The sequence below is a fragment of the Brassica oleracea genome, chromosome C7, assembly GCF_000695525.1.
Source record: "Brassica oleracea var. oleracea cultivar TO1000 chromosome C7, BOL, whole genome shotgun sequence".
In the NCBI taxonomy this organism is placed as follows: Eukaryota; Viridiplantae; Streptophyta; class Magnoliopsida; order Brassicales; family Brassicaceae; genus Brassica; species Brassica oleracea.
The window spans coordinates 41,681,110-41,709,062 of record NC_027754.1 but is presented as its reverse complement, the minus strand read 5'-3'; the positions used below and the strand labels follow the sequence as shown (position 1 = coordinate 41,709,062).

The window sequence follows — 27,953 nt, the reverse complement described above, 5'->3', positions numbered from 1 at the left end:
CAGGATTCAGAGGGTAGACAGAGATGGGTGGCACTTCACAAAAAATGGGAAATACACGGTCAAATCGGGTTATCAGGTAGAACGGATTTATCCAGATAGGAAGAGACCACCATTGCTGATTGGCCCCACAGTGAATGTTCTGAAGGCGTTCTGTTGGAAGATAAGGTGTCCACCAAAGTTAAAACATTTTCTATGGCAATTGGTGACAGGATGTATATCAGTAAGGAAGAATTTACAGGCAAGGGGGATTCAAGGGGATCTTTGTTGTGCAAGATGTGGAGCCCATGAGGAATCAATAAACCATGTGTTTTTTGAATGTCCTCCGGCACTCCAGGTCTGGGCTCTCTCGAAGATACCATCAAATCCAAATATTTTCCCAACAAGTTCTCTCTTCACAAACATGGATCATCTATTTTGGAGAGTTTTTCCGCAGCTGGAAGATCATCAGTTTGCATGGATACTATGGTACATCTGGAAAGCGATGAATAATAAAGTCTTCAGTAATTTGGATATGGATCCCATGGATACACTTAAATTAGCGGAAACAGAATCAACACTGTGGACTGAAGCACAAATATTGAATGAACAGAGGATAATACCACAACAAGTGGATACGACATTGCCGTCAATTCCAGGAAGATGGTGTTTCACAGATGGTTCATGGAAAGAGGGGGATATTTTTTCAGGACAAGGTTGGCTCAGCACCTTAGAAGGATTTGAGGGATTGTTGGGGGCAAGGAATGTGAGGGCTAGTATATCTCCCCTTCATGCGGAGATGGAAGCGCTTCTTTGGGCAATGGAATGTATGAGGAATTTACGTCAGTTTCAGGTTACGTTTGCAACGGATTGTTCTCAATTGGTGAAGATGGTTTCGGAACCAGATGAATGGCCAGCTTTTGCAAATTACTTGGAGGATGTCAAGACCCTAAAAGAGAGCTTCACCAGATCAGAGATCATCTATGTACCAAGGACGCAAAATACAATGGCGGATAGACTAGCACGCAGTGCTAGGAAGCAACCGTCTTTTGTCGTTCACATGGATGCAGATCACCCGGTTTGGTTTACAGAATCCGTATGAGTCTGTAATAGTTGACGACAAAAAAAAAATTTTTAAAATTTTTAATTTTAATTTTTAATTTTTTTAAAATTTAAAACTATATCCCCAAAACTCCACCCTTTAACTCTAAACTCTAAGTCTATATTAGTTAACCCTATGATAAAAATGTACCTTATTTAATATAACTTATTTTGGTAATTTTCTTTATTAATGGCTTGAAAAAAATTTTAAAAATACTATCCTATGGAATTTCTCTTTTTATTATCTTTATTTAATATAGTACTATTTTATGTGAGAATCACGTACGAATTTGTGGTCGGCTGAACAAATACCCTGTGCAGTGCCTATAAATTTGATAATGAATGTGTTCCCACTTCCACATTATTGGTAGTGAACATGGAATCCATAGCAGTTTTTGGGCCAAAACATGGATCCCATGTCTTTTTTCCTTCTCCTAAAAACTTGTTTCCAGTAAACCAACTCTCTTGCTTTCCACTGATGTCCGTTCCCACTAAGCCTCCAAAGTTTGTTCGTCTGAAGGCAACTACTACCATGACTAGTGATGATCAAGAAAGCAATCGCACGTTTACGGAACTGCTACCTTCTCCATGGACTGATCAGTTCCACTCTGTTTCTGTCGATGTCTCGGTAAGTCGATATATATATCTGGTGGTGTACATAGAAATGTAGATATACCTAATCAGGTATATATAGATTAGAGACAGAGCCGGCTCTAAGCCAAAATAATATTCAAGAAAGTAATAATATAATAAGAAAATAAAAATGATGTTTAGGACGGAGAGTTTGAACTAATGACACTTATAGAGGGAACGTAGAGGTAGGATCACTAGACTACAACTAAATTTTTTTAAAAGAAAATCTTTTAGCCCTAAAACACGCCCTAAGCATGTGTATATGTTTTACTGTAGGAAATGGATGCTCTTAGGAAAGAAATCGATGTAATAAAGCCAAAAGTGAAGAACGCGCTCGTGTCTTCCCAAGGGATTGACTCGGCGAAGAAGAGAATCCTCATGATATATTTGTTGGTTAGCCTTGGCCTTGCACATCACTTTGAGGACGAGATAGATGAAACTCTAAAAGAAAGTTTCGAAAAGAAAGAGGAGATGATGGAAGGTGAAAATGACTTGTACACAGTTTCCATCATCTTCTGGGTTTTCAGAAGATACGGTCACCACATATCTTCCGGTAAATGAGACTCTTACCTAGTTAGGCTTTTGATTCTACTCATAGAAGTGTTTGCTGTCTATAACTATTTAAAGTGTAACAAATTGATCCATTTTGATTAATAGATGTATTCAGGAGATTCACAAAGGACAGCGGAAATTTCAAAGAATCTCTTCTCGGAGATGCCAAGGGTATGTTGAGCTTGTATGAGGCTGCTTATTTGCGGAAGACGAAGGATTATATAATGGACGAAGCATTGATATTTACATCGAGACACTTGGAGTCACTGGCTGCTGATGGAACGTGCCCGCCTCATCTCTCAGTACGTATTCGAAATGCTCTTACTCTACCTCAGCACTGGAATATGGAGATGTTATTCCCAGTGGAATATATCTCATTCTTTGAACAAGAAAAAAATCATGACGAGATGCTACTCAAGTTCGCTAAAATCAGTTTCAAGTTAGTACAGCTCCAATACCTTAACGAACTCAAAATCCTTACAGAGTATGTAACATATCTTCACATTAATGGTATTTATATGGACTTGAATTACAATTCTTTACAGAAACTATTCTAATCAAATACCTATAACTTTGGATGCAAGATGGTACAATGATCTAGAGTTTGAATCCAAGCTACCACCTTACTTCAGACACAGAATCGTCGAAAATCATTTCTTTGCACAAGCGATGTGCTTTGAGCCACAACTATCACGTGCAAGGATTATAATGGTTAAGTACTTCACCATTTTAGTGATTCTAGATGACACATTTGACAGATATGCATCTCTTCCTGAAGCTGAAGGCCTCGCTAATAGCTTGGAAAGGTATCAAAAAATTAAGTAAACAATGATTATTATAGTGATAATGATGGTGATGATGATGCTGAAGATGTTGTACAGGTGGGCTCACGAGCATACCATGGATAAACAGCCTGATTATTTGAAATTCGTGTTGAACTTTATGATAGATACTTTCGAAGAGTTTGAAAGAGAACTTGGGCCACAAGGAAGATCATACAACGTGAGCGCCTCAAAGGAAGTGGTAAGGCAATCAAACTATCTTCTTTATTGGTATGTTTAAGACATAAGCATGCATATAACAATCAAGGGTAATACGCTTAAGAAACTAAACTAATCTGACTAATTATTTTTTCCTTAATAATTGTGCTAATTTGTCAATGAAAAACAATTTTGAAAAATACTGTGATGTGACATATTATTCTTAAAAAGATATATTATCAACAATTTTCATGATTCCAGTTTTATCCTTAATTTAAATGTTACATAAACCATTATTTTGTAGGAGATATATGTGGATATATAGTTTTAAAAAATTTAAGTCTAACTCTAAAATTTAAAATAAAATATATCTTTCATTTAATAAATTACATCCATGTAAAAATTGATAAGATAGGAATATTTTTAACTTGTTATGGGGGAAAAAATCACGTTTTTCATAATAGCTTAAGGAAATACAGATTCACATGTTTCATTTATTCATTTTGTCTCTCATTTTTTTTCTCGAATACTCAAATATACTTTCGGAGATCATAATATCTTCACAAGCTATTAATCGTTGTTTTCCTAGTTTTTCTCTTCCTTTTTGTGCAAAACAAAATAAATCATAAATGAATTACTAGAAAATGAAAAGACCTAGAGTAAGAGAGCTAGAGAGAAAATCTTTTATTATGATATATTAATAATACAAACAAACAAATTCATATTTGTAACTAGCAGTAAGTTAAGCCACAAACACCACACACACCAAATATTCCTCGTACATTTGTTTTTCCAGAAAATTTGTTATTGCCTTTGGTTGCCAACTTGCATGCTCATCTTTTTATTATTAGTAGTATATCAATATACTGTCATATGGCTTTGGAATAACTTTCAACTGAACTCGCAGGATTATATTTCAAGGAAAAGAAAGGTCATGGGTATATCATTAGTTCAAAATAACTTTAGAAAACTACATTTAGTGTTGTAACGTAACGCAGATCTATATTATTGAGCATGCAGTTGAAGACATATGTGAAAGCCAACTTTGATCTCGCAAAGTGGGGCCTAGTTTATCACGTGCCTAGTTTTGAGGAGTACATGGAGGTTGGTGAGGTGGAAGTCGCAGTGTATGCGACTTTGGCAAGTCGATACATGTCTATGGGAAAGATGGTTGCAAAAGAAGCTTTTGAATGGCTAAAGTCCAGACCAAAAATCGTCCAATCTTTATGTGTCAAAGGTCGTCTTATGGATGATATAACTGGTTTCCAGGTACATATGCGTAAACCATTTCTTCACATATCGGGTATGTATACTTTCTTGTTCTATCTATCATCCCGACTTACACATACACTATTTTAATTAGGATGACATTAGTAGAGGATACGTCACCAATGCTGTCAGCTGTTATATGAAGCAATATGGAGTTTCCGAAAATGAAGCTTTTAGGGAGCTTAATAAAATGGTTGGAGAGGCTGATAAGATAATAAATGAAGAGTTCTTGACAATAACTGGTGTGCGACACTGTGTTCTTAAGGCAGTCATTGATCTTGCACGCATGATCCACGTCTGCTACAATGGATACGAAGGTTACACAGATCCCCAAGGAAAAATTAAGGAGTACATGACTTCTATGTTCGTGGATCAGATCCGTCTTTGAAGACTTTGGCAAATGTTTTTATCATTTACCTGACTTTTTTCTTTAATAACATCATGTGCTTTCTGCTTTGTTTTCACCGTCTACCATTTGATCGTTCAGATGGCTTTTAATAAAACACAAAACATTTTGTGTATGTTGTTATATTGTGGGCTTCTTTCTTTTAATGAATTTAAGTAAAATGCTATATTTAGTGCTGAAACCTAGTTAATTAAAGCCTTTTTTCAAAAAAAAAAAAAAAAAAACCTAGTTAATTAACTGCTGTCCTTGTGGATATCCTAGGTAGACGTGGAGATCGGAAGGGTGGTACAGTTTAGGCCAGTTTAGAACCAAATGTACCCAATCAAATGAATTAAGTACCGAGCTGAGCCGGATCCTCGTAAAATATACGAATGGTACCAGCCTTGCCAAGTTGCCAGACACTGATCCTTACCAGAAGACATGTAGTGAGGGTATATCCTGAAGACCCAGAGATGATGGAAGCTGTGTACAAGACATGTTAGGATATCACACAGATTACAAGATCATGAATTGAAAGAAAAGTTAACAGTTGCGTATATTTGTTTAACTATTCAGATTTGTCTCCTTTTTCTTTGTATACTATGTTTTCTGTTTTATCTTTCTTGTAGAACATCAACACTTCTTGAGTCTTGAACTATCCACATTATATAATTCTGTTAATCTTGTTTTACTATTATCTCCCTCCAATAAAATTCTCTAGCTCCTTAAAAATCCTCATCACTTTCTTTAGTTCGCACTCCTGTAATGACCCATCACTTGATGTTGTTTACAGATATTCAGTTTAAACAGAAGCGAAAGCTGAGCTTATGATCTAGGTGGCTTATGGTCTTCACTGATGCAAGTAATTAACTACCCTCCAAATACTTTGATAATATGAAAACTAGGTAGTTCGTGCAAGCAGATCTATCTTTTTGATATTGTCGTGAACTTGGGGGGCATGGTCTCACGTTTGTAGCCAGTAATAGTTTCTCATTTTATAGAAGATGAAGTCAACAACACTTGACTAGTTATATAGTAGATTAGATAATTTTACGATCGTGTTTCAACCCAACAAGAAAAAATATGGAATGACTAATTAGATGATAAATGCACTTTTTTTGTTTCTTGAATCATTTCTATAATTGTATTCGATAGTGTTAAGTAGCACTCCTCGATAAGATAAGACCATGTAGTGAATGATTTGGATTAACGAAAATAGAATTTGAGCATAAAAACAAAAATTACTTAATTAAGTTTTCTACACACTTCCTTGGCCCCCAATCTGCACAGATAAGGACAAATGATTATTTTGTTATGCGGACAAAGCCCGTTAGAATACGACTTATACGCACAATCAAAAATAAATAAATAAGAAAAGACAAACCAATCAATGTCTTACACGTCATACCAAGCGATGTGGGGCCAACGTAGTGCAGCTAAGGGTCAAGAGTAAGAGCAGCGATAGCTCACCCCTTAGCCCAAAAAAATATTTTAAAGCAATAAAGAGAAGAGAGAAGCCCAAGGGCTGGAAGGCCCGCCCCTTAGAGACACGTGTCAAGGCGAGAGAGGAACAAAAAAATCGGAGAGGAAAGAGGCGAGGTTTCGTTTCTGGGTTTGGTTCTCTCTCTCTACATGATCAGTTTATGACCATATGGATCAATTGAATAAGCCTGTAAGTCTATCATACGATGAACAAGTCCCGTGACTCATGATTTACTAATTTAATTCTCTTGTTCATTGAACTTTTTATTAATTTGGTAAACTGCAGAATGAGTTCAAAAGAATCGTGTCACCACTGAAGTACCAGACGAGGTGTGTTACTGCCTTCCCTGATCAGCAAGGATTTTTGGTATGTCTTCTTATATATCTTTTTCGATTGTGTTTTGGTTAATTCAATGGCACGGGATTATATTGCTGATGCTAACATTGCATATACAAAATGTTTTGTCCTTGAGAAGTTTTAAGTTGGTTATTCTAATAACCAAATTAAGTATAGTAATGTTGGAAGTTGTTTCATCAGTCGCATCTTATCTAGATCACAGAAACTGTTCAATATATAACCATTAACCAGATCCGATTCTCTCTCTATATAGGTTGGTTCAATTGAAGTGCGAGTTGGTTGGTGTTCATCATCTGGATGATTCTCAGCAGAACAAGAACTTCACATTCAAATGTCACAGAGATGGGAATGAGATCTATTCTATCAATGCTCTCAACTTCCACCCGGTAAGCTTTCTATGACTCAGGTAGTCTTAAAGCTTTAGACCATGATTACCGGCAATCCTTAAACCAAATGACTGATATAATTAAATCATAAATAAATAAAAAACTTTGTTACCGATCCTTAATTAATGATCAATCCTTAGAGTGGTCTTTTTTTTTTTTCTTTCTCACCGCTTCTCGGCTTCTCGTGATCTTCGTCGGATCCAAACCGACGAGCTACTATGTCTCTCACCAGTTGCTTGCTTCCCTTCCCTCAGTCATCAACGGCTCCTTTGGCCTCCACGTGTTGTTGCCATCTCGCCGCCTCTTTTTCTAGCTTTCCGGTAAGCATATGTGCTCATGGATCCAAAGATGGTAGGTTTGGTGAAATCGAGCGTTAAGCTCGGCTGATTCGCCCTGCACCAGCACGTACCCCGCCTCTTCAAACTGGTGAATTTCATTTTCTGATTCCTTTAATAATCCATCGTGTTAATTTTTCATTGATATGTAATTATTAGGGTTTTTTTCTTTGTTTTGTGTTTCACTGAATCATGCAGAGACAGCTCATCCTCAACGCAGTGGTATTGGCTCTACCATAGCTGATGGTATGTGTGCTGATTTTTATTTTTCCTTGATAGTTTTGTGGTATGGTTTGGTGATGATATGTTTGTTTATTTTGGAACTATAGGTATGACTTGGGGTGCTGGAAACGCAATTGGACACAGGGTTGTGGATGCTGTGATGGGACCAAGAACCATTAAGCATGAAACCGTTGTTTCTGAGGCTGCTGCCCCTGCTTCTGCGCCCCATGTTGCCAACAGCATGGGCTCTGCTTCTGCTGCGCCCCCTGTTGCCAACATGGCCTTTGCTTCTTGTAACAGTCAGTCCAAGGCTTTCCAGGAAGTAAGTTTAAAACCCCCCTTTGCTTTATCGGCAGCTACATAACTTTCATGTTGTTGTTGTAGTCTTATCAAGTTTGTTGCAGCAGGGTTACCATACACTATAAAGTTAATTTCAGTTCATTGGTTCACAGATTCTAAAGGATTGAGTTCCTTTCTTTTACAATTTCGACACAGTATAATGTCACAAAACTCTCATCTATGATCTTTCTCTGCCTCTTCTTGTGTGTACATTGCCTGAAACTTGATTACAATTCATTTTTTTTTTTTTTTTTAAGAACTCTTCATTAAGAAACTTCTATTGAAGCAAGAAAATTAGGTGATTCTTAACTAAAGTTTTTAACTAAAATTTAATACTTAAATAGTCATTAAGAAACCTAATGGGTTTCTAGGGTTATTCATGCTCTAATCGACCAAACAACAGGAGTTTCAGAAGAAGATCGAAACGATGGCTCTGAGTGCGACGATGGTGGGAGCTCTGCTGGGACTCGGCACCCAGATGTATTCCAACGCTCTCCGCAAGCTCCCTTACATGCGCCGTAAGTCCACGAAACAACAACCCTAATTGATCAAATGCGATTCTGGTTTGATTTTCCCGTCGGTTATGATTCTGGTTGGAATATGGTTAAGATCCGTGGGAGCATGTGGTGGGCATGGGACTCGGTGCTGTGTTCGCGAACCAGCTCGTGAGATGGGATGTGAAGCTCAAGGAAGATCTCGAGGTGATGCTCGATAAGGCTAGAGCTGCCAACGAGCGCCGTTACTTTGGTAATGTTTTTTAATTAATAGTCTTTTCGTTTTTTTTTTTTTTATGCTTTGATTGTTCTTTGTTTAGCTCAAAGGTTGAATCTTTTGCAAGTTTAGGCTTAGCTCGTTGCAAATCAGATTAGTCATGCACTGTTATGAACGCCAGATAATGTGTGAAACGTAATGTTTTTTTTTACTAAGAAAGGTCTCAGTAAGAGTTTAGATAGGCTGTAACTCGAAGTAATACTATTTTCATTACGGGATGCTAGAAACTAGATTTGAATTTGAAGGGAGTCTATTCTTTTTCTTCTTCTTATGTAGATGGATGATGTACTTAGTTTTTGTTTTTATGTTAAGTTCAAGGTCTTTCTTGTTTTAGTTTCATGTCAAAATCACTACTTATTGTGAGGGTGTTGCAAAATTTTGTGTTTTACAATTCTTGTTTTGTTGGATTGAATGTGTTTGCATACTTAGATATTTGACCTTTTCCTTGTTTTTTTTTTTTTTTTTCCCTGTTAAAATGCAGATGAAGATCGGGATTAGTTATGGAGTCATCTTTGACATCTTCAGAGATGAAATATATTTCCTCTGAAGTCATTTTCAAGTGCTTGATTTCTTTGATCTTCCCTGTAAAAGCTTTTCTTACACCTGGTTCCCTTTTGCTTTGGCACTGGAGCACTTTCAGTTTTGTGTTTTTGGTTAATGAACCTAAAGATTTGCGTTCTTATCTCACAGTTTGTAAAACTGGCTAATAATTTCGAATGAGAAACGTTTCAATGCTTAAATACTATTCAAGACTTCATCTTCTTTTACTCCATTTGGAAAATTCAGAAAACTCAGGTTTGTAAAAAAGGAAGCTTGAGAAGAAAATAAGTACCTGGAGGCAAGGTAGCCGTAAGAACCAGCAAAACTTTGACGAGGAGTACTCACTGCTTCCATCCATCACTTTCTTGAAGAAATCATGCCTTTGTTTGAAGAAGAGAGCGATTACAAGTATCATCAACACCATCGCTTCCAAAGCTGAGATTGCTGATATTGTAACAACTGATCTGGCACTAAGACCTTGTTGCTTGATGTTTCCTCCAGCTCTGTTGCAGTGACTAAGAGGGCTTCCATAGAGGAGGAATCAGCTGGCCATCTTGAGAACTGTTTCTTGAGTTTGCCTTTGAGTTTATTGAAAGATAGGTTGAGATAAGCCCAAACTCTTCATATCCCTATCGCGCTAGGAACTTAAGCAAACCTAAAAACTGGTTCTTATCGAGGGTGCTCCCGAGTTACAAATCTATTGAGGGATGGACCCGTCTAGGGAATTTCCATCAATATATATAATATAACACTATTTATCTTTTGTTTCAAGTTTTGATTATTATGTTTATTTAACTTGTACAACAAACAAGCTTTCATAGCTCAGTTGGTTAGAGCACCCGTTTAGTAAGCGGGAGGTCTTGAGTTCAACTCTCAATGAAAGCATTTTTTCAACCTTTTATCGGCAATACTTTTTTCCTTATTAAATTATTGTGATGCTTCCATATTGATAAGTTGAATATCTAATTTATGTTTTTGGTTGGACGGCTTGTATGCTCCTCCTCGTCTGATTTGCTTGAAGACCCATCTGGTTGTGTTATGTGCATCCATCTCTTCCTCTTGTTGCTGTTAATATACACATTAGCTCAAGTTTATATGAAAAGATACACTAGTCTTTTGCTATTGAATCACCATTTCTACAGTATGCTAACTTGATTCGAGATCTTTGTTCTTATTTTCCATAGGTAACAATGTTCACACATTTAAAGTAAATCGGATTTAATTCTATACAAATGCATTGTACCAAACAAAGACAAATAAGACAACAAATGACACTATACATTCATGGAAACTCTATGACACAAGACTCCACTTTGTTTCTCATATTTTTTTTTTCATTCTTATGAAAATCAATTACAACTGAGACTCTAGAAACTCCAAGATGGCTAAACCGGCTGCACCAACATCATCATCCAGTACATGTTCTGCCGGAGAATGACTTATTCCTCCACGACACCGGACGAATAACATTCCCACCTGTAGGAAAACCAAAACATATCCTAGTGTTAAAACCTAAAACTTTGTGGATCTCTTGTAAAACTTGTGATTGAAATGATCTCTAGCATCTTGAAATCTACTACTAATGTTGAAATACACATTCCACACTAAGGTGTTGTTTGAGTTTTAACTCAATTACCTTAGTTAAGTAAGACATAGCCATAGCATCATGTCCTGCTCCACTCATTAGCACAGGGACCTCGTCTTGGACCTCTCCTGTGATCTTCTTAAGGGCACTCTGAGCTGCTGATTTCAGCTGTAAACTCAAGTGCGGATCTGATATTACTGCATCTGCATCGTGCTGCAATGATGATAAAGCCGGGAACAAAATCAGTTGATAAGAATAAGACATCAAAGTGTATAGCAAATTACACCACTCACTTACCTTTCGTTCAATGGAGCACAAAAGCGATCTTTTGTCACATATTTGATACATCCTAGTTGATAAGTCATGGAGAATAGCATTGCGTCCTACGTCATCTATTGTACGTAAATCCACAGTGAAAGCTACCTGGATCAATTTCCATGAAACCATTTAGAGTACATTCACAAGAGAAATAAAAAAAAAAAAAATGAGATTAGTTTCTTTCTCTTGCCTGTCCTGGGATGACATTGCTAGCACTTGGCCAAGTAGAAATTTCTCCAACAGTACAGACAAGTGAATTAGCAAGAGATTCTATTGTCTCCTCGTTGCATTGGCCATCACAAGTTAAGTACTCTTTAGGGTTTTTGCAAACACTCTCCATTAGTACAATGAGTTCCGCAGCACCAGTCATAGGGTCTTGACGCAGTGACATTGGAACTGTTCCAGCATGTCCTTGAGAGCCTTTTACAGTAACCTGTAGAGTTCTGTCCATCTTGGTTAGCCTTCCCAAAGATTTTAAAACATAAATTTTAGTTATGAATACGTTACCTTGAGTCTAGTCTGTCCTGCAATACCTTTTACTACTCCTAGTGGATAACCAACATATTCAAGCACGGGCCCTTGCTCAATGTGAACCTGCATGAGAATACACCAATCAGTAATCAACATACTAGTTTGTATGTTTAACTGAAAAGGCTCTATTACCTCTACATAGCCCCAAACAGAAGCAGGATCATATTTGAGCTGCGTAAGATTTTCCTCTGTTATGTCTATGGAGTTCTCTTTTAAAGCATCTTGCACAGTAATACCACTGAGCGAATGAATATGGAAAAAAAGTGAGTATTGTATATCTACAAAGAGAGAAGAAGCTTAAGGTCCTTGAGTAAAAACCTTTTATCAGTAATCTCCAACCGAGAAACTGGCATGATACCAGCCAGAGCAGCACTGCCTAGGAAAGTACACTGGAATCTCACACCTTCCTCATCACTAAACGCAATCACCTGATCAATGTGTAAACAACATAAGTTTCTTGTTTATTCTCGTGACTATAAGATCTTACTAGGCGGGTTTTAACTGGACTAACCTCAACAGGTCGCTTTAGTTCTCCTAACTTCCCATTTACTTTCAGAACCTTCAATGCAGAGATAGCAGAGATTATGCCTAATGAGCCATCGTATTTACCAGCATCAATAACAGTGTCCTTTTAAACAAGCAGAAACAAATTGTCAGCACTATCATCTTATCACACATTAGGTAACAAGAAAATGAAGATTGTGAATTTACCATATGAGAACCAATAAGAAGAGCCGGGGTGCTTCCATTCTTTGGTTCCACTCGACCATGTACATTCCCCATGTTATCAACCCATCTGAAAAAATCCAGTTGTTTTTTGTTTAATTTACCAAAGCAAAGTTTTGTAGGTAAGGACTATAAACCAAAGAGAGTGGAGCTAAAGCTAACGTTGATAAACCGGCATCTTCCATCCATTCACGAAGAAGTTTTATTCCCCTTATGGATGCTGGACTCATGAAAGTCCTCTCTAAATGAGTAGCTGCATCACTCACCTACACATTTTTAAAAAAAATTATATCAAGAAAATACTAATATATGTAACAGTGTGATCTTCGAAGAGATTTATCAGATGGTCAATAAAACTAAGTATGATCTCCTGAGTTTTAAGAAATCTTCTTAGGCATTTAGACGCCATCTAAAACAGAGAAGCATTCACTTTCAAGATAACACTAGCTGGATCCCTTCGTATAAGAAACTTAATAAATGTTTCATTAGCCAGAAAATAATTTTTAAGTACAGTATTTGATTAAAATAAGAACAACCCTGAGAGACAAGGACACACTCAATCTACTTTATCAATCATGTTGGTCAAAGGTGAATACAAACATTCGAAGACATATGTCATAAGAAGGTGTAAACGTTATAGATTTGACATTAGAATATACATATTAACCAGTAACAATCTTGAAAACATATAATAAATGAAAACTATAAGCAATAGAATCTCCATGAACATTCTTATTTACCTGTCCAAGCTCGTGTAACCTTGCCACAGATTCGTCCCTAAGGATCGACAGATGCAGATCTTGCTTCGTCCCTTCTGTTTCACCGATTCCTTTTCCGACAATCAGATAAAATCAGAAACATAACAAAGAGATGGCGATGACTCATCGACATGAACCAATTAAGCAGCATCAAGAATGGACATAAACCAAGAATCACAAAAGGCGACAAAAGAGATAGAGATTTACCGAGGGAGATTTGGGAAGCAGACGACGACGAGGACGAGGCAGAGGAAGAAGAGGAGGAGGAGGAGGATGAAGAGGAGACAGCGAGAGGAGACAACAGAGAAATCACGAGGCACCAGAATATCACAAGCGAAGGGTGATGATGATGGTGATGGTTATGATGATGATGGTGATGGAAGCTAGTGTGGTAGGCATTAGAGAGGATATGATAAGATCTAGAGGAGGAAGGATGAAGAACCGCCATGGCTGCCGCTTTGAGAAGAGCTTTAACGACGAGAAGAAAACGATGAAAAACAAAGAAGACAGCCACGGAACGGAACCAGACCACTGACTCAATGCTATCGTCGTTATTATATATGAGGATGGTTTCAATGGTGGAGAGGAGGCGGCTGGTGGGACCCGTAGTCCAACTTGGACGTCAGGTTGGGGCCCATATTAAGTCATGACGTGGCAATTGTCAGTGGAATCTTGTGGAGAAGGTCACATGTAGTGAAGGAATCATGTGGATCTTGTAATGAGCAAAACATTAATATTTGTTTTTTGTTTACTATAAAGTTTATTATGTCCACTAATCTTGAATAAACCATTGTCAACAAAGGCGATAAGCATTAAATCGACCACAATGAAAAGTTAAAACCATGCAGTATTAAACAATTTCTTTCTTAAAAAATAAAACAAATCAAGTGGTTGTGTAAAACTGTAAAATACCCCTTACTGAATATCAACCTAAACTAAAATCTAAAGTGAAATTGTTAACAAATTTTTTTTTTATATAAATGTAACGTCTAGAAATATTTAAAGAATAAAAGAACTATAACATTTATTATTTGCCTCTATCTATTTACCAGCAAACCTGTCTCACTTCAGCAATTTTATAGTGCATTAACATTATGATGATATAAACTAAACACAAGTAGTGGTATCCAGAAAATCATGATGGTAGCGTTAACGTATCAAATATATTTTTTTGGTATTTTACGTCTCTTCCGTTATTGATTTATTTCTTTTATATACATTTGGATATTTTATAATATGTCTTTAACTCTTTTCAAAAAAATAATAATAATGTCTTTAACTAGTAATTTGTTTATTGAAATGTTCAGTGATTCGTGAGTCGTGATGCATTTTTCCTATTACCCATAGAAAAAAAAATTGGGATCCACTCCACCACCACAGGACGAAGATTCTAGCACCCGACCTACTTTTCACGTGATCGACGCACGTGACACTCAGTTTATACCGTGTGGATACTTTCATTAAAAGTTTAATACTCATATAAATAGCTCATGTGGCGTACGTAGTCTTTGTCATGGTGGATAAAGTTCAGGCAGGAAATTAGGTTGGGCACATATTATTTTGGGTTTATAACTATTCCCTGATTATTATACTTAATATATTATAACAAATTTCATGATTCATGACGCATGAGACATATATAAATCATACTGTTCGTTGTAAAATCATATTTAAATTTTATGTCAGAACCACTATAGTTTTCTTATACGGTATGACTATGAGGAACTTTACTTACAGAATTAGTTTTGTCTATGTATATATGTTGATGTTAGCATTTAAAAGTGGACTATAAATCGAATAGGAATAACATCTTCATAGGATTTTAAGTTCGTCGAGCTCAAAATGTTAGTCCAACCAAAGTAAATTTATGATCTTGAATTAATTTTTCTTTTTGTTATATTATTATCAGCTTACGCCACATAGCCCATTTTGTTAATTTGAATAAATCTGAGCCGATGCGTTTGTAAATTGTCCAACTTTTACAAAACAATAGCATAGAAATTGTCCAACTTCAATTATTGCATATCTAGTCATGCACATTAACATTTATTAAAGTAATAAACTAAAAAGTCATATAATTGTCCAATGTTTGTTGTTGATACGACAATCCATTTTCAGGATACTGGAATTTTGCTTACAACAAATGCAAATTTAATTAATTTATTATATAAAACTATTTTGGAATATGTATCATTTAACAGAACCTAGGGTTGAGTGTTAGCTTACTCACTAGTCATCACTTACTTAAGCGTGTAGGATTGATCGACTAGTATTACTAACTTTTATAATGCGGAAGCGATTGAAATGTAGATAAATAAATGTGACCACGTCCAACTAGAGCCATATTTAGAGCCGCTTTGAGTCTTAAGATGCTATAAGCAAACATGAGAAATTTGTATTTTTGTTACTCTCTATCCCTAATGTAATTTTTCAAATTACTCTGAAAGCTAATTATTCTGACTTATCAGTTAATGAAACTAATGTGAGAGACAGTCATTCAGCCAATAGGTATTTGTTGTTGTATCCAGTTGTCCACTAGTGTATATTTTGGGTGTATATTATACTGCCTAATGTTAAAGAAATCGCTAACCAATAATAAATCACTTTGTAAAAGAAAAATGTTTGGGTACAGTATTTAGAGTCTGTTTGTTTATTATATTATATATATATATTAATTATTTTTAGAAAATTATTTTGGTAAATATAAAAACAAAATTGGATATACAAAATAAAAAATCAAATAAAATTGTGAACTTCCAATAAAAACAAAGTTTTTTTTGACAACCAATAAAAACAAAAAAGTTGAAGAAGAAGGATCTCTGGCCGATTATATATAAATTGGTGGCAATATAATACAACTAAGTTACTTTGTTTTATAAATGATCTACATAATATTGTTCAATTCAAATGGGCCAAAAGAACTTGAAGATATTGGGCTCAAGCGAAGAGCAGCCCCATTCGAAACTTATATTTGGTAATTTTCCGACACCAGAGCACTAAGCTGAACCGAAGCGGACTCAGCTAAAAACTGAAAAGTCGGGTTTGGTCCCCAAATACTAGTTTAATCATGTTCCTGTGTAAACTCGTTAGGAGAAAAGAAGAGGCAGCTTCACCTAGTAGTATGGCATGATGGGGTAGCTTTAAAAGTCAAACCATCTGTAAACTTTAAGAGGGACTTTACTTAGGGCTTTTAAGTGTGGCTGAAGAAAACCAATTTATAGGAAATGAAGTAAATTAAGGTAGTCAGAATGATATAAGCCTCGAAATTAATTTCATTTAGTGAAATAAATAAGAGAAAATTAATTAGTTGGCTTAGGGAAGATTATTGACAAGGATTATCAAAACCAAATGACTTCAAGCTTAGGGAAGATTATTGACAAGGATTATCAAAACCAAATGACTTCAAGCTTAGGGAAGATTATTGACAAGGATTATCAAAACCAAATGACTTCAAGCTTAGGGAAGATTATTGACAAGGATTATCAAAACCAAATGACTTCAAACAGAATCATATTAAATCATGCGGAAATGCGGAAATGCAAGCTGTTAAGGCATCACTTGTTCGTCTAAATCCGTCGGCTTTTGTATCTCCTCCAGTCCTCCTACACCTCTTCAGGTAAATATAACCTTATCTATCATGACGATCGTACGGCGTTTATGTATGATTGACTTTTGTTCAAAAGTTGTTGTCTTAGGTTATTTGTTTGATTAGATGACATGATATATATGTGATGCATGCTTGGTGTAGGCAGTACTCGGTCCACGAGTGTATCGAGTGCATCATATGGTGCCGATCCCATAGGGAAAGGCTTTGATTGGTAACCATGCGGAATGGCGGAATGACATATGAAACGCGATTCCGCAAGTATTTTACCAATCAAGAAAATGTTGCGGAATTGAAAAAAAATGCAAAAACGCAAATCTGCGTTTTTGCTGACAAAATTATAAAGAGAAAATTTATTAAGTGGAAAAGTGAGTTTTAGTAGATTATGGTGGAAAAGTTTACAAAATTAACACTTTTATATTATTCAATTATATGTTAATACTATCTTAAATTTTAAAATACATACTAATAATATTTTAATGATGAATAGTTATGTTGTAAATACAAATTTATTATAACTTTTATATTATAAAATGTTAATCTATTGTTAAACATATTGAAAGATAAACTAGATATTTATAATAAAAACTAAAATATTTTTAATACATTTTACTTGTTTTCAGATTTAAAATCATTAGTTTAATTATTGCTATTTGTTTTTTTTGTTATAAAAAATAAATATCATATAAAATAGTTTAATCAATTTAATATATATTCCACCATTCCACAAATTTTAAAATTTTCCGCCGCTTAATTAATTTTTTCCGCAGCTTAACTATTATTTCTGTGATTCCGCGATTAAGCGATGGTTACCAATCGGAGCCAAAAGCTATGGAAGGTGTGTTTGATGGTCCAAATCATGGAGTATTGATGGAAGGTATAAATGTTATTGGAGGAGCAAGAATCGATCTTGAAGGTGGAAGCTACTAAATCAGACGCCCTCTCCGGTTTCCCTCAGCCGGTGCGGGTAATCTCGTAGTAAGTATCTCTTTTTGTCAAACTATATTAAATTTGTCGAAGGCAAGTTTACAAGTAGAGTTAGGTGCGGGTATATCTTCATTTAAATATGTCTCTATGGCCCGTCTATGTGACGTGATATGACACTGCTTCCATCTGTTAAATAAAAGTTTAGAACATGACATTCTCAACAGAACCTTCGTGGAAACGTAAACTTGATTAAAGATGCATGCTCGTAGGTTTGGTGAACCAATCCAAACGAAAACGAAATAAATGATCATTATTTTTTATTTCAAGAGAACAGAATGATTTCTTTCTTTCTATGCATGTTTCTTTCATAATTTCAAACATTATACTCTATATATAAAGTATTCAAAGTATCCATCAAAGCATGAAATGTCATCATAATGTTTGAAATAATGAAAATATTTGAATTCAAAAGAAGTTTAAAATTGTGAAACTTAGTGTAAACCATATTTTATATCATCATTTTTTATATTATCATTTCAAAATTATGAAAATAGTTTGTTCAAAAATCTCAACTTGAAAAATCCTATAATTCCATATTTTCTTTCTACATGTTCTAATATCGCTGTTTCTTTGCATATACATTTTTATATATTTGATATTAATGGTTTCTTTTTATTGACTTGTAACACGTCAGTCAGATCAGCGGAAGAACATTAAGGGCATCAAATGATTTTAGTCGATAAGTATATAATCGAACTCAACGACGAGTCGTCAAAGTTACAGACTTACAGAGTTACAGTACATCTTCGAATTTATAACTCTCAGAGATCTTCTCATCGATTGCAACTATCACGGCAGAGCAATCGTCGTCATCAATTCTCTCCGGACAAGCATTGACAACTGTTACATCACACGATTCGGACACACTAACGGCATTCTCGTCCAAAAAGGACACGAGACTAGAAACTCGTTTCTCGGTTAACACATAACCGCCGGTGGAGACAGAGGAGAGAGAAAATACTCCGGCACCGCAGTGAATCTGATTGGTAACGATAACGCCATCACGGACACCGTTATATTCTCTCCGCGGCTATCGGGGTAATGATATCAGGACAGGCGAACCTTCTTTTCTGGTGTGCATTGTTATAACAAAGCAACCGGTTTTGGCGGGACCGGGATTTATTTGAAACTACCTGGTTTAACTCAGAACCGAATTGTGGATTCATACTTGGATTATACCGGTATTGTCGCGGAAAACCCGGTTCAGCTACAAGTTTCTGGAACGTTTTTCTTGGGCGATGTATTTATTTTGATATTGTTGGCAATATGTTTTCCGGGCCGGGTAATGGAGTCCAGATTGTTCAATTGGATCAGACGAGTAATGTTGACCAAGTGGTCATTGACCGGAACAGTGTGAATGGAATGGCAATCAGATCGACGGTAGCTAAAGGATCGGTTGATGGAAACGGAACGTCTTGGACCGTCGATTTCAACCCGGTTTTGCTCTTTCCGAATTTAATCAGCCAGGTGCAGTGCACGCTCGTAGCGCGTGAAGGTGGTGGGTTTCTTGTTCACGCGGTGAGCAGGTGAGAAACGTTTCGGATAACCGAGTGGTCGTTGAGACAAACGCACCTGTTACTGCAAAAGTGTATGTACCGGTGGATCAATGAGTTTGATTGTTATTACAGTTGAAGAGTTGTTGGCAGACATTTACTAGTTTCCTTTACTTTCTTTTTTTTGAGAAAAGTTTCCTTTACTTTCTCAATACATTTATTAGTTTATTTTACTTTGTCAAAATATTTACTAGTTTCTCTGAGATGAAATTCAATGCAAGCCCTGTTCGTTACGTAAACGCAGCGGTAGAGACTAGCGACCAGAAAAAAACACGGAGAACAAAGAAATTAATAAAAAATATCACGGTGGTGAGAGTGGAATAGAAACAGAAGTTGCCGCTGGCGACTCAAATAATTACGGAGTCTGACGCTGTTTTATCTGGCGTTCCACAATTTCTCTCGGTTTCTCCGCTTCTTAACGTCAAAGTGATCGCTGCGGCTTTCACAAGCAAAACAATTTCACCATTCCTTCTGTATTTTTGATCGCTGTCGCTGCCGCAGCGTTCAACCGCCGAACAGGGCTGCAATGAATAATAAATTCGATAGTATTATTACTTCTGAAATTATGTTCTGGCCAACAACTATCTGCTCTATTTTTCCTTACATTAGAAATTTAGAATCAAATAATAGTAACCTAACTAGGTGATAACCCGCGCCCTGCACGGGGCGAGAAAATTATTAAAATATTATAACTTTTAATATGTAGACATAATAAAAATTAAAGTCATAGTAAAAACAATATATGTAAGAAAGTACGGATTATAGCTAAGAATTTTAGTATGTCAATATAAATTTATATGCGATGGCCATTAAAATTAAATTGTATATTTGTTTGCATGCGGGTAAATTATAAATACAATATTAAATGAAACATAAGCAACAGTCTAATAAAATATAAAATGAACAATGTATAAAAAAACAAAACAAAAATAAAAATGGAGACAAAATAACTGATGTCAATAATGTTTTCATAAGTCTTCGTTTGCAATCCTATTATGAGAAATATAGCAAATAGATCATCTAGAGAATTTAAAAACATTATTTAACAAAATATGTGAATGCATGTATTACCTCAATCGTAAAGCATCAATTTCTGGAACACCAATGGGGTCGAAGACAACTTTGGAAAACCCATCAATGTTAGTAACCCTCTTAAGTCGGCCTTATTATGAAATATGAAAAAATATTAGTAAAATATACATATAATATCAGCTCCGATTAATTTATTGTATATACAATAAATACAATAGATTACCTTGTCCCCATTTAATTTGCCAACACTACAAAACACATAATATTATGTCTGCATCTATAGAATTCCATAAATCATTGAAAACATGAGCAAATGCACCATAAGCGACACACTTAATGACGACGTTACTGTAAAAAAAAAAGGGGTTCAAACCATGTGATACTATACAAATGTATATCTTTCTTTTTACAGATGTTGAATACTTACGGGATGTGTAGTACAAAAAAACAGATTTTGTGGTCGATGATACCATTATTTCCGTTCGTAGGTTCCATCATATATTCTTCAAGAAATCCTACTCCTATAAACATAGTTTGCTTGTTGCAAGATTAGTTTTATGAATTTTGATATGAACTTTAGATGTATCAGTGATGGTCACGACAAAAATATATCAGAATCATTCCCCTATCGATTAAAGTAAGTTTTTCAATTCTTTGAATTTAGTTTCCTTGATTACATTAACAATTAAATTGTGTTTCCTTAATATTTTGAAGCATTAAGTCTTGGGTTTAATTGGTTATTTTCGATGAATTGAATCAAAAATATCATAAAACGATTTGATATGAACATTCGTATAGGTTATGATATAAATATTATGATAAACGATTGTAGATTAGTTTTATGATAAACATAGTTTGCTTGTTGCAAGATTAGTTTTATGAATTTTGATATGAACTTTAGATGTATCAGTGATGGTCACGACAAAAATATATCAGAATCATTCCCCTATCGATTAAAGTAAGTTTTTCAATTCTTTGAATTTAGTTTCCTTGATTACATTAACAATTAAATTGTGTTTCCTTAATATTTTGAAGCATTAAGTCTTGGGTTTAATTGGTTATTTTCGATGAATTGAATCAAAAATATCATAAAACGATTTGATATGAACATTCGTATAGGTTATGATATAAATATTATGATAAACGATTGTAGATTAGTTTTATGATAAACATAGTTTGCTTGTTGCAAGATTAGTTTTATGAATTTTGATATGAACTTTAGATGTACCAAGTACTGATACAGGTTAAAGAACTTAGTTGTACCACGTTTAAAGAATCAAAAATTGTACTAAAGCATACATAACGATCGATGAGACACTTATTGTGTTGCCTTATTTAAATAAAACATTTCCAAATTTTTGAACATATCATAAAGTCTACCTTAGAAATGAGTTAATATGCTGCCTTATTTAGATCCCGATTTTTTTTTTGGAAATCGAAATGTAATCCGAAAGTGATTTTTGAAATCCGAAATCATATAGTATAATGTAATGACCAGTGGCATTTGTATGTAATTTTTCTAGTTCATGAAGGGTTTTTCTAAAAAGTAAGTGAGAGTGCATGTGGTGATGACACCTAGGAAATAACACTCATGTAATAAACACATGAGGCCAAGGTTTATTTCTAGCAATGCTCCTCCTTTAATAAGAAAGGGATGTAAATAGTTGTCTACAAAGTCGGCAACAAAAGAAGAAAGATCTATGAAGGAGACTTCAAGGTTCTGCATCTACTTATTTAGGTGTTCTCCTTAAAGTAAATTATTTTATATTCTCAACATTAATTCTCCATTTTAATTTTTCAGTAATCATTCTGCAAATTTCTTCTTTTTTTTTTGCATAAAGAAAGCTAAAACTTTATTAACAAAGAAAGTCGGTGAAAATCAAAAGTATTATTCTCTTATAATTGATAAATAATTTGGAACAAAGCAAACTTTATGCCGATTAAAGTATAACATGGGGTGTAAGCAAAGTCTAATACGAAAGATTTATTTTCTCATAAAATCAATAATGCTTCAGAAATTCGTATAACATGAAATATGCATAGTAAAATTGCAGAATCAAACAAATAAATTAAAAATTGGTTGATTTAAACGTTGAAACCGTAAAACGACATATATTTAATTATTATTTAGACTGATATAACATAAACTACGAAAGCATAATTTATGATTAAAAAATCACAAAATTATTTTGTCATCAGAGAGTTCTATGTAACTTTATGAACTTCAGCTTTCTACCAACATGCATGCTTGATCTTTTTCTAGTCTTTGCATTTTTCGTGTGAATAAAGCAAAAATACCCACTAAAAATCATTCTGTTAAATATATTGGAATTCGAGTCGGTTCATTGGAATAGCAAAAGCAAATATTTCCAACACAAATAATGACCTTTAAACACTATCAACCTGCATCTTCTTTATAACCACTCCTCATAGTTAACTCTCTTTCATCGTTTCTCTCGTTCTCTCAAGAAGGCAAAAAATCAAGAAGAACAAGATGAGACTCTATTACTTTGTTTGCTTTCTCATCACTATTTCAACTAAATTTAATGAGATATCTTCCTTAAGAAGAGACATGACAAAGCTTCTTGAAATCCAAGAGAAGATCCAAGAAAGACTCGCAGTCACTCCCTCTCTCCCACCATTGTCTTCTCCTTCTTCTCCATTTCCCAAAATGGTAAAGCATTTCCCACATTTCAGTAAGTATATACACGCACGTGTGAATGTATTTTGTGAGCGTGTGAGTTTGGTTTTGGTGCAGGTGGGCAGAGTGATATACCCAATTAGCTACGGAGCTGACCCGACAGGTGGACAAGACAGTAGCGACGCAATACTTGAAGCTTTAACCGATGCTTTTCAGTTACAAACTGAGCTTAACATGCTGCCACGTGTTGCTGATCTTGGAGGTGTTGTTATTGATCTCCAAGGTGGCAGTTACAAGATCGGTAAACCTCTCAGATTCCCTTCCTCCGGTGGTGGAAATCTCCTGGTTAGTCCCTTTAAGAGTCTCTTTGCTTATGAAACTTGCAAGAAAAAAAAAACTTTGAATATGTACTTATATTTCAACAAATTAGACTTTTTATCAAAGAAACTTTATACAAAAATTAGAATAACTTTGGAAAATTTTCTTTTTGAATATTTTGTAATTATTTACCTATAATTCAACAAATTGGACTTTGTTAGAGAAAGTTGTAAATTAAGATTGAATCTTAACTCATTTTCTTGGGTGTAATTCAGGTAAAAGGAGGGACATTCCGGGCATCAGAAGTGTTTCCTGGTGATCGACATTTGGTCGAACTCGTGACATCGATGAAAATGTCGCTGGAAGATACGTTCTCCGACCAGAAAGACCAGAACTCCGGGATCTTCTTTGAGGACGTAACGTTCAAAGATGTTCTATTCGACTCAAGCTTCCGAGGAGGGGGCATTTTGGTAATCAACTCAGCTCGTATCCGTATAACAGATTGCTACTTCCTCCATTTCACAACACAAGGGATCAAAGTCCAGGGAGGGCACGAGACATACATTTCAAACACCTTCCTAGGACAACATTCAACTGTAGGCGGAGACAAACAAGAAAGACAATTCTCCGGGACAGGGATCGATATCTCGAGCACCGATAACGCCATAACGGATGTAGTCATTTTCTCGGCAGGGATCGGTATCTTGTTGAATGGCCAGGCCAATATGGTAACAGGCGTGCATTGCTACAATAAGGCTACATGGTTTGGTGGAATAGGCATTCTAGTGAAGTCTCATTTGACGAGGATAGACAATTGTTACCTTGATTACACAGGTATAGTCATTGAAGACCCTGTTCACGTTCATGTCACAAACGCTCTCTTCTTGGGAGATGCGAACATCGTGTTGAGATCGGTGCATGGGAGGATTAACGGTGTGAATATTGTTAATAACATGTTTAGTGGCGATCCTAAACACAACTTTCCGATGGTTAAGCTAGAGGGAGAGTTTCATGAGGTTGGTCAGGTTGTGATTGATCAGAACAATGTGGAAGGGATGGTGATGAAATCAACGACCGGGAGGTCTAAAGTTTCTGGTAACGGGACGAGATGGGTCGCTGATTTTTCGTCTGTTTTGGTATTCCCTAACCGGATAGACCATTACCAACATTCGTTTTTCGCGCAGTCTGGACAGATTCCTGCGAGTGCGGTGACTAATGTTTCAAACAATGTGGTAGTTGTAGAAACTGATAGAGCTGTAACTGGAACCGTGTCAGTGATTGTTTATCAGTAGAAAAACAACATGTGTTCATATTGATCATTTGCCCTATTAAAAATTTAAAGCATTATTTTCTAAAACATCTATCTTAACGGAAAAGGGAAGGGAGGGAGTATATGTATAATGTGGGCCGGTTTGACAACTAATACCAGCAATCAGCGACTTCATTATTGGCCGGTTCTTCTGGCACTTGCAGCTTCTCAGGGGGACCAGAAGTCCTTGGATGCTGTTGGAAATCATGCTTCCCTGGTTTGGCAATGTCTATGTAAATCATCCTACCATTGTACATCTGCAAACATGATGGAAACCATTCTGGTTGATTTGGATACATAAAAATATAAACTTGTTTAAACCCATTTAAATCTGTGTGGGGGTAAAGAAGCTTTTACCCTACGGTCCATCGTCTCTAGGGCGAGAAATGCATCATCTTGAGACGTGAATTGTACAAAGGCATAACCTTTTGATCTCTTCATTGACTCATCTTTGACAAGCTTCACTGTGTTTGAAAAAAAGAGTAAAGTTACATCAATTAACCTTATCCAAAGTTGGATTTGGAGACAACATGAAACAGAGAGTAACTTCAGACACAGCCAAGCTAACATACCTTCAGCTATCTCTCCAAAAGCTGAAAACTCCTTTTGTAGAAAATCTTCACTTGTTGAAAACGGCAAATCTGCAGATTTTAAAAGCGAGGAAACACCATTAACATAGAGAAATCACCAGATTGAAATTAAAAACCTAACTTCAATTTCACTATGATTGTTATGCTTCAGGACATGAACTGATATATAAAACGTCAGGACACTATCACATGTGTCACAGCTACAATCCTAACTCAATACGCAGCTAATCTCCAACGAGAATCGAATTAGAATCTGAAGTAAAGGACAGTCCAAAGAACAGTGAAAGGCCTAAACTTACTTCTGACCATGATTTTGCTCGCTAGAGGGTAATTAGACAGCGAAGCTTGGATCTTCGGAAGTCTACGGTTTCTGTAACATGACAGAGAAGTTGAAGAAGCCACTAAGGAAGGGAAAGCGAGCGTCGCCGACCACATTGTTCCACGGCCGCCGGAGAGAAGAATCAGTCGTAAAGATATCGTCGTTTAAGGATTTTCAAAACGACAGCGTTTATAGGCTCTTTTGATTCGCGCTTTAAAGCCCATTAACACCTAAGTTTTTGGCCCAATAATGTTTTTGAATGATTTTCAATTAAAACAAAAGGGGTGTATTTTAAAACCCCACAAAGCCCTAGTTACGTCACTACTCTTTCAACATTTCTCTCTTCTTCTCCGGCAGTTATGGCTATGATTTCTCACCGTCTCCGGCGATCGTTACTCACAGCAACTTCATCTCTTAACCGATCAGTCTCTATCTCCCCAGCTTCCTCTGCTCCAACAGCCGATTTCCCATTTGTGTCAACACTGGTACAGAGATCCGTTTTACGGCGTTTAACCTCAGTGAGTCGAGCTCCGGTGAGGCTGTTTTCGACGAGGCAGTACAAGCTCTACAAAGAAGGCGATGAGATCACGGAAGACACTGTTCTATTCGAAGGATGCGATTTCAATCACTGGCTCATCACCATGGATTTCCCAAAAGATAATCCTTTATCTCCTGAGGAAATGGTCTCTGCCTACGAGCAAACCTGCGCCGCTGGGCTTGGTATCAGGTTCGTTATTACAAAAGTCTAGGTCTTTTGAAATTTCATCTTCTTTTATTACACGATCAGTTTGTATTTGTTTCTACTTTCGTGGTCACTGTTCCTTTTATGCTTTAGTTCGTAACTAAGACAAGAGATAAGCTTTTGTCGATTTTGTTACTACGGATCAGTTTGTATGTGTCTGCGTTTATGGTCTCTGTTCCTTTACTCATTTAGGATATGAAATGCGTTAGATGGGGTTTGTCTCTTGTGGGGATGTTTTTACTGATGCTTTTCGTTTGAAGCTAAACAAGACATTAGCTTACATTTACTTTTTTTTCTTTTTTTTTTTTTGTCTTTCTTTGGGTGTTTGTGGTTGAGTCAGCTTGGAAGAGGCCAAGACGAAGATGTATGCCTGTAGCACAACAACATACCAAGGGTTTCAAGCTATCATGACTGAACAAGAGTCCGAAAAGTTCAAGGGTGTGTACTTCTGATAGCCTTGTTTTTTCTTTTCCTTTCGAAGAAGCTATTTTCACTAGATTTCTCACTTGTTTTGGCTTGTTAACAGATCTACCCGGAGTTGTGTTTGTGTTGCCAGATTCATACATTGATCCCGTGAACAAAGCATATGGAGGTGAGCAGGGGGTTTTGCAGAACCTTCCCATGCTGATTCTTGCAACTCTACAATTTCTTTTTAATATTTTCTTGTTTTTCTTCAGGAGATAAATATGAGAATGGAGTTATCACACACAGGCCGCCACCAATTCAGGCTAACAGAAGAACCCGTGATAAGTTCAATCAGAGATCTGACCGTCAAGGCGGTCCTCAAAATTTCCAAAGAAACCCAAATTATGGTCAGCAACCGCCAATGCAAGGTGGTGGAGGAGGCTATGGTGGTCCTCAGCAGAGCTATGGTCCTCCAGGAAAAGGAAATCAAGCTCCTCCTCCACCATTTCAGGGAGGTTACAACCAAGGACCGCCGCGATCTCCACCACCTCCATATCAGGCAGGTTACAATCAAGGCCAGGGATCTTCGGTGCCTCCATTCCAAGGACCACCAGGTGGTTACGGTCAAGGCGGACCTAGTAGCTATAGCCAAGGACCACAAGGAGGTTACAACCAAGGAGGGCCTATGAATGGGAACTATGGTCCTGCACCTGGAGCTAGAAATCCCAATCTTGGATATGGTCAGGGATATGCTGGACCTGGACAAGAGGTGAATCAAACAATTCCACAGGCTGATCAGAGAAATGCTGCTGGAGACTGGAACAACAATAATCCAGTAGGCCAACAGGGTTCTGACCAAGTAAGTTCTTGACCGTAAATAATCTTGCATTTAAGTACATTCCATTTTCCACACATATTTGTTGCTGATATAGTCAATATTTTCAGTTTCCACAGGGGAGAAGATACTAGACAGAGACATGATGCTTGCTGCTGTGGAATGAGCTGGATCAGGAGGGAATAATCAGAGCAGCACTTTTTTATTAAGTTGTAGAGTACATAGTTTTGTTAGTCAGCTTTCTACATTGTTTGGTTGCATCAGTTAACTTGAAACATTTTTGCAAATCATTCTTTTAAAATTCAGCCTGCCTATTTTACTTGAGATTATTAATCATTTCCGTTGAGCTATTTTGTATCAAGTATAGTGAC

At 36.2% G+C, this 27,953-nt stretch overlaps 6 protein-coding genes, 1 long non-coding RNA gene, 1 other non-coding gene and 1 pseudogene across 9 annotated transcripts; 7 read left to right on the top strand and 2 right to left on the bottom strand.

The window, feature by feature from the left end:
• Positions 1–1,453: 1,453 nt before the first annotated feature.
• Positions 1,454–4,899, top strand: LOC106305334 (putative terpenoid synthase 7). Its single transcript, XM_013741714.1, has 7 exons — positions 1,454–1,705; positions 1,987–2,263; positions 2,368–2,746; positions 2,847–3,068; positions 3,144–3,285; positions 4,263–4,511; positions 4,606–4,899. The coding sequence occupies exons 1-7, from the start codon at positions 1,454–1,456 to the stop codon at positions 4,897–4,899; spliced, it is 1,815 nt and encodes a 604-aa protein (XP_013597168.1).
• Positions 4,900–6,413: 1,514 nt separating this feature from the next.
• Positions 6,414–8,002, top strand: LOC106302252. Of its 2 annotated transcripts, none has more exons than XR_001262428.1 (6): positions 6,414–6,568; positions 6,665–6,745; positions 6,990–7,122; positions 7,377–7,548; positions 7,656–7,703; positions 7,787–8,002. It is a non-coding gene; the product is annotated as an uncharacterized LOC106302252 (long non-coding RNA). The 2 variants fall into 2 exon arrangements; XR_001262429.1 differs by having other exon boundaries at positions 7,355–7,548.
• A 401-nt stretch (positions 8,003–8,403) lies between these two features.
• LOC106302250 lies at positions 8,404–9,531 on the top strand. The gene is made up of 3 exons (XM_013738791.1): positions 8,404–8,536; positions 8,628–8,765; positions 9,271–9,531. The coding sequence occupies exons 1-3, from the start codon at positions 8,446–8,448 to the stop codon at positions 9,285–9,287; spliced, it is 246 nt and encodes an 81-aa protein (XP_013594245.1). The 5' UTR covers positions 8,404–8,445; the 3' UTR covers positions 9,288–9,531.
• Positions 9,532–10,140: 609 nt separating this feature from the next.
• On the top strand, positions 10,141–10,214 carry TRNAT-AGU. The gene has a single exon. It is a non-coding gene; the product is annotated as a tRNA-Thr (tRNA).
• A 296-nt stretch (positions 10,215–10,510) lies between these two features.
• On the bottom strand, positions 10,511–13,799 carry LOC106301149 (allantoate deiminase). The gene is made up of 12 exons (XM_013737479.1): positions 13,455–13,799; positions 13,230–13,318; positions 12,652–12,755; positions 12,475–12,559; positions 12,275–12,391; positions 12,082–12,191; positions 11,896–12,001; positions 11,740–11,826; positions 11,423–11,665; positions 11,212–11,337; positions 10,966–11,127; positions 10,511–10,805 (listed from the first exon to the last, which is right to left on the bottom strand). The coding sequence occupies exons 1-12, from the start codon at positions 13,693–13,695 to the stop codon at positions 10,683–10,685; spliced, it is 1,593 nt and encodes a 530-aa protein (XP_013592933.1). The 5' UTR covers positions 13,696–13,799; the 3' UTR covers positions 10,511–10,682.
• Positions 13,800–16,154: 2,355 nt separating this feature from the next.
• On the top strand, positions 16,155–19,448 carry LOC106303330 (annotated as a pseudogene).
• A 3,387-nt stretch (positions 19,449–22,835) lies between these two features.
• On the top strand, positions 22,836–24,691 carry LOC106303975 (polygalacturonase QRT3-like). Its single transcript, XM_013740339.1, has 3 exons — positions 22,836–23,097; positions 23,182–23,409; positions 23,658–24,691. Exons 1-3 carry the CDS (start codon positions 22,918–22,920, stop codon positions 24,672–24,674), a joined length of 1,425 nt encoding a protein of 474 aa, XP_013595793.1. The 5' UTR covers positions 22,836–22,917; the 3' UTR covers positions 24,675–24,691.
• Positions 24,646–25,757, bottom strand: LOC106303976 (glycine-rich RNA-binding protein 4, mitochondrial-like). The gene is made up of 4 exons (XM_013740340.1): positions 25,581–25,757; positions 25,264–25,332; positions 25,049–25,155; positions 24,646–24,948 (listed from the first exon to the last, which is right to left on the bottom strand). The coding sequence occupies exons 1-4, from the start codon at positions 25,714–25,716 to the stop codon at positions 24,802–24,804; spliced, it is 459 nt and encodes a 152-aa protein (XP_013595794.1). The 5' UTR covers positions 25,717–25,757; the 3' UTR covers positions 24,646–24,801.
• A 165-nt stretch (positions 25,758–25,922) lies between these two features.
• On the top strand, positions 25,923–27,910 carry LOC106306975 (multiple organellar RNA editing factor 1, mitochondrial-like). The gene is made up of 5 exons (XM_013743789.1): positions 25,923–26,327; positions 26,683–26,780; positions 26,869–26,934; positions 27,020–27,606; positions 27,693–27,910. The coding sequence occupies exons 1-5, from the start codon at positions 25,960–25,962 to the stop codon at positions 27,714–27,716; spliced, it is 1,143 nt and encodes a 380-aa protein (XP_013599243.1). The 5' UTR covers positions 25,923–25,959; the 3' UTR covers positions 27,717–27,910.
• Positions 27,911–27,953: the final 43 nt, after the last annotated feature.

Bases quoted from the DNA above. Each gene is read 5' to 3' on its own strand.
- LOC106302250 (XM_013738791.1), top strand. From the start codon at position 8,446: ATGGCTCTGAGTGCGACGATGGTGGGAGCTCTGCTGGGACTCGGCACC. The intron at 8,537-8,627 runs GTAAGTCCACGA...AATATGGTTAAG, and splicing joins CAAGCTCCCTTACATGCGCC to ATCCGTGGGAGCATGTGGTG.
- LOC106303976 (XM_013740340.1), bottom strand. From the start codon at position 25,716: ATGTGGTCGGCGACGCTCGCTTTCCCTTCCTTAGTGGCTTCTTCAACT. The intron at 25,156-25,263 runs GTATGTTAGCTT...TTTCAAACACAG, and splicing joins TTTTGGAGAGATAGCTGAAG to TGAAGCTTGTCAAAGATGAG. The intron at 24,949-25,048 runs GTAAAAGCTTCT...TCATGTTTGCAG, and splicing joins TAGAGACGATGGACCGTAGG to ATGTACAATGGTAGGATGAT.
- LOC106303975 (XM_013740339.1), top strand. From the start codon at position 22,918: ATGAGACTCTATTACTTTGTTTGCTTTCTCATCACTATTTCAACTAAA. The intron at 23,098-23,181 runs GTAAAGCATTTC...GTTTTGGTGCAG, and splicing joins CTTCTCCATTTCCCAAAATG to GTGGGCAGAGTGATATACCC. The intron at 23,410-23,657 runs GTTAGTCCCTTT...GGTGTAATTCAG, and splicing joins CCGGTGGTGGAAATCTCCTG to GTAAAAGGAGGGACATTCCG.
- LOC106306975 (XM_013743789.1), top strand. From the start codon at position 25,960: ATGGCTATGATTTCTCACCGTCTCCGGCGATCGTTACTCACAGCAACT. The intron at 26,328-26,682 runs GTTCGTTATTAC...TGGTTGAGTCAG, and splicing joins GCCGCTGGGCTTGGTATCAG to CTTGGAAGAGGCCAAGACGA. The intron at 26,935-27,019 runs GTGAGCAGGGGG...GTTTTTCTTCAG, and splicing joins CGTGAACAAAGCATATGGAG to GAGATAAATATGAGAATGGA.
- LOC106301149 (XM_013737479.1), bottom strand. From the start codon at position 13,695: ATGGCGGTTCTTCATCCTTCCTCCTCTAGATCTTATCATATCCTCTCT. The intron at 13,319-13,454 runs GTAAATCTCTAT...TTGTCGGAAAAG, and splicing joins TGCTTCCCAAATCTCCCTCG to GAATCGGTGAAACAGAAGGG. The intron at 12,192-12,274 runs GTTAGTCCAGTT...CACATTGATCAG, and splicing joins AACTAAAGCGACCTGTTGAG to GTGATTGCGTTTAGTGATGA.
- LOC106305334 (XM_013741714.1), top strand. From the start codon at position 1,454: ATGGAATCCATAGCAGTTTTTGGGCCAAAACATGGATCCCATGTCTTT. The intron at 1,706-1,986 runs GTAAGTCGATAT...GTTTTACTGTAG, and splicing joins CTGTTTCTGTCGATGTCTCG to GAAATGGATGCTCTTAGGAA. The intron at 2,747-2,846 runs GTATGTAACATA...TTTGGATGCAAG, and splicing joins GAACTCAAAATCCTTACAGA to ATGGTACAATGATCTAGAGT.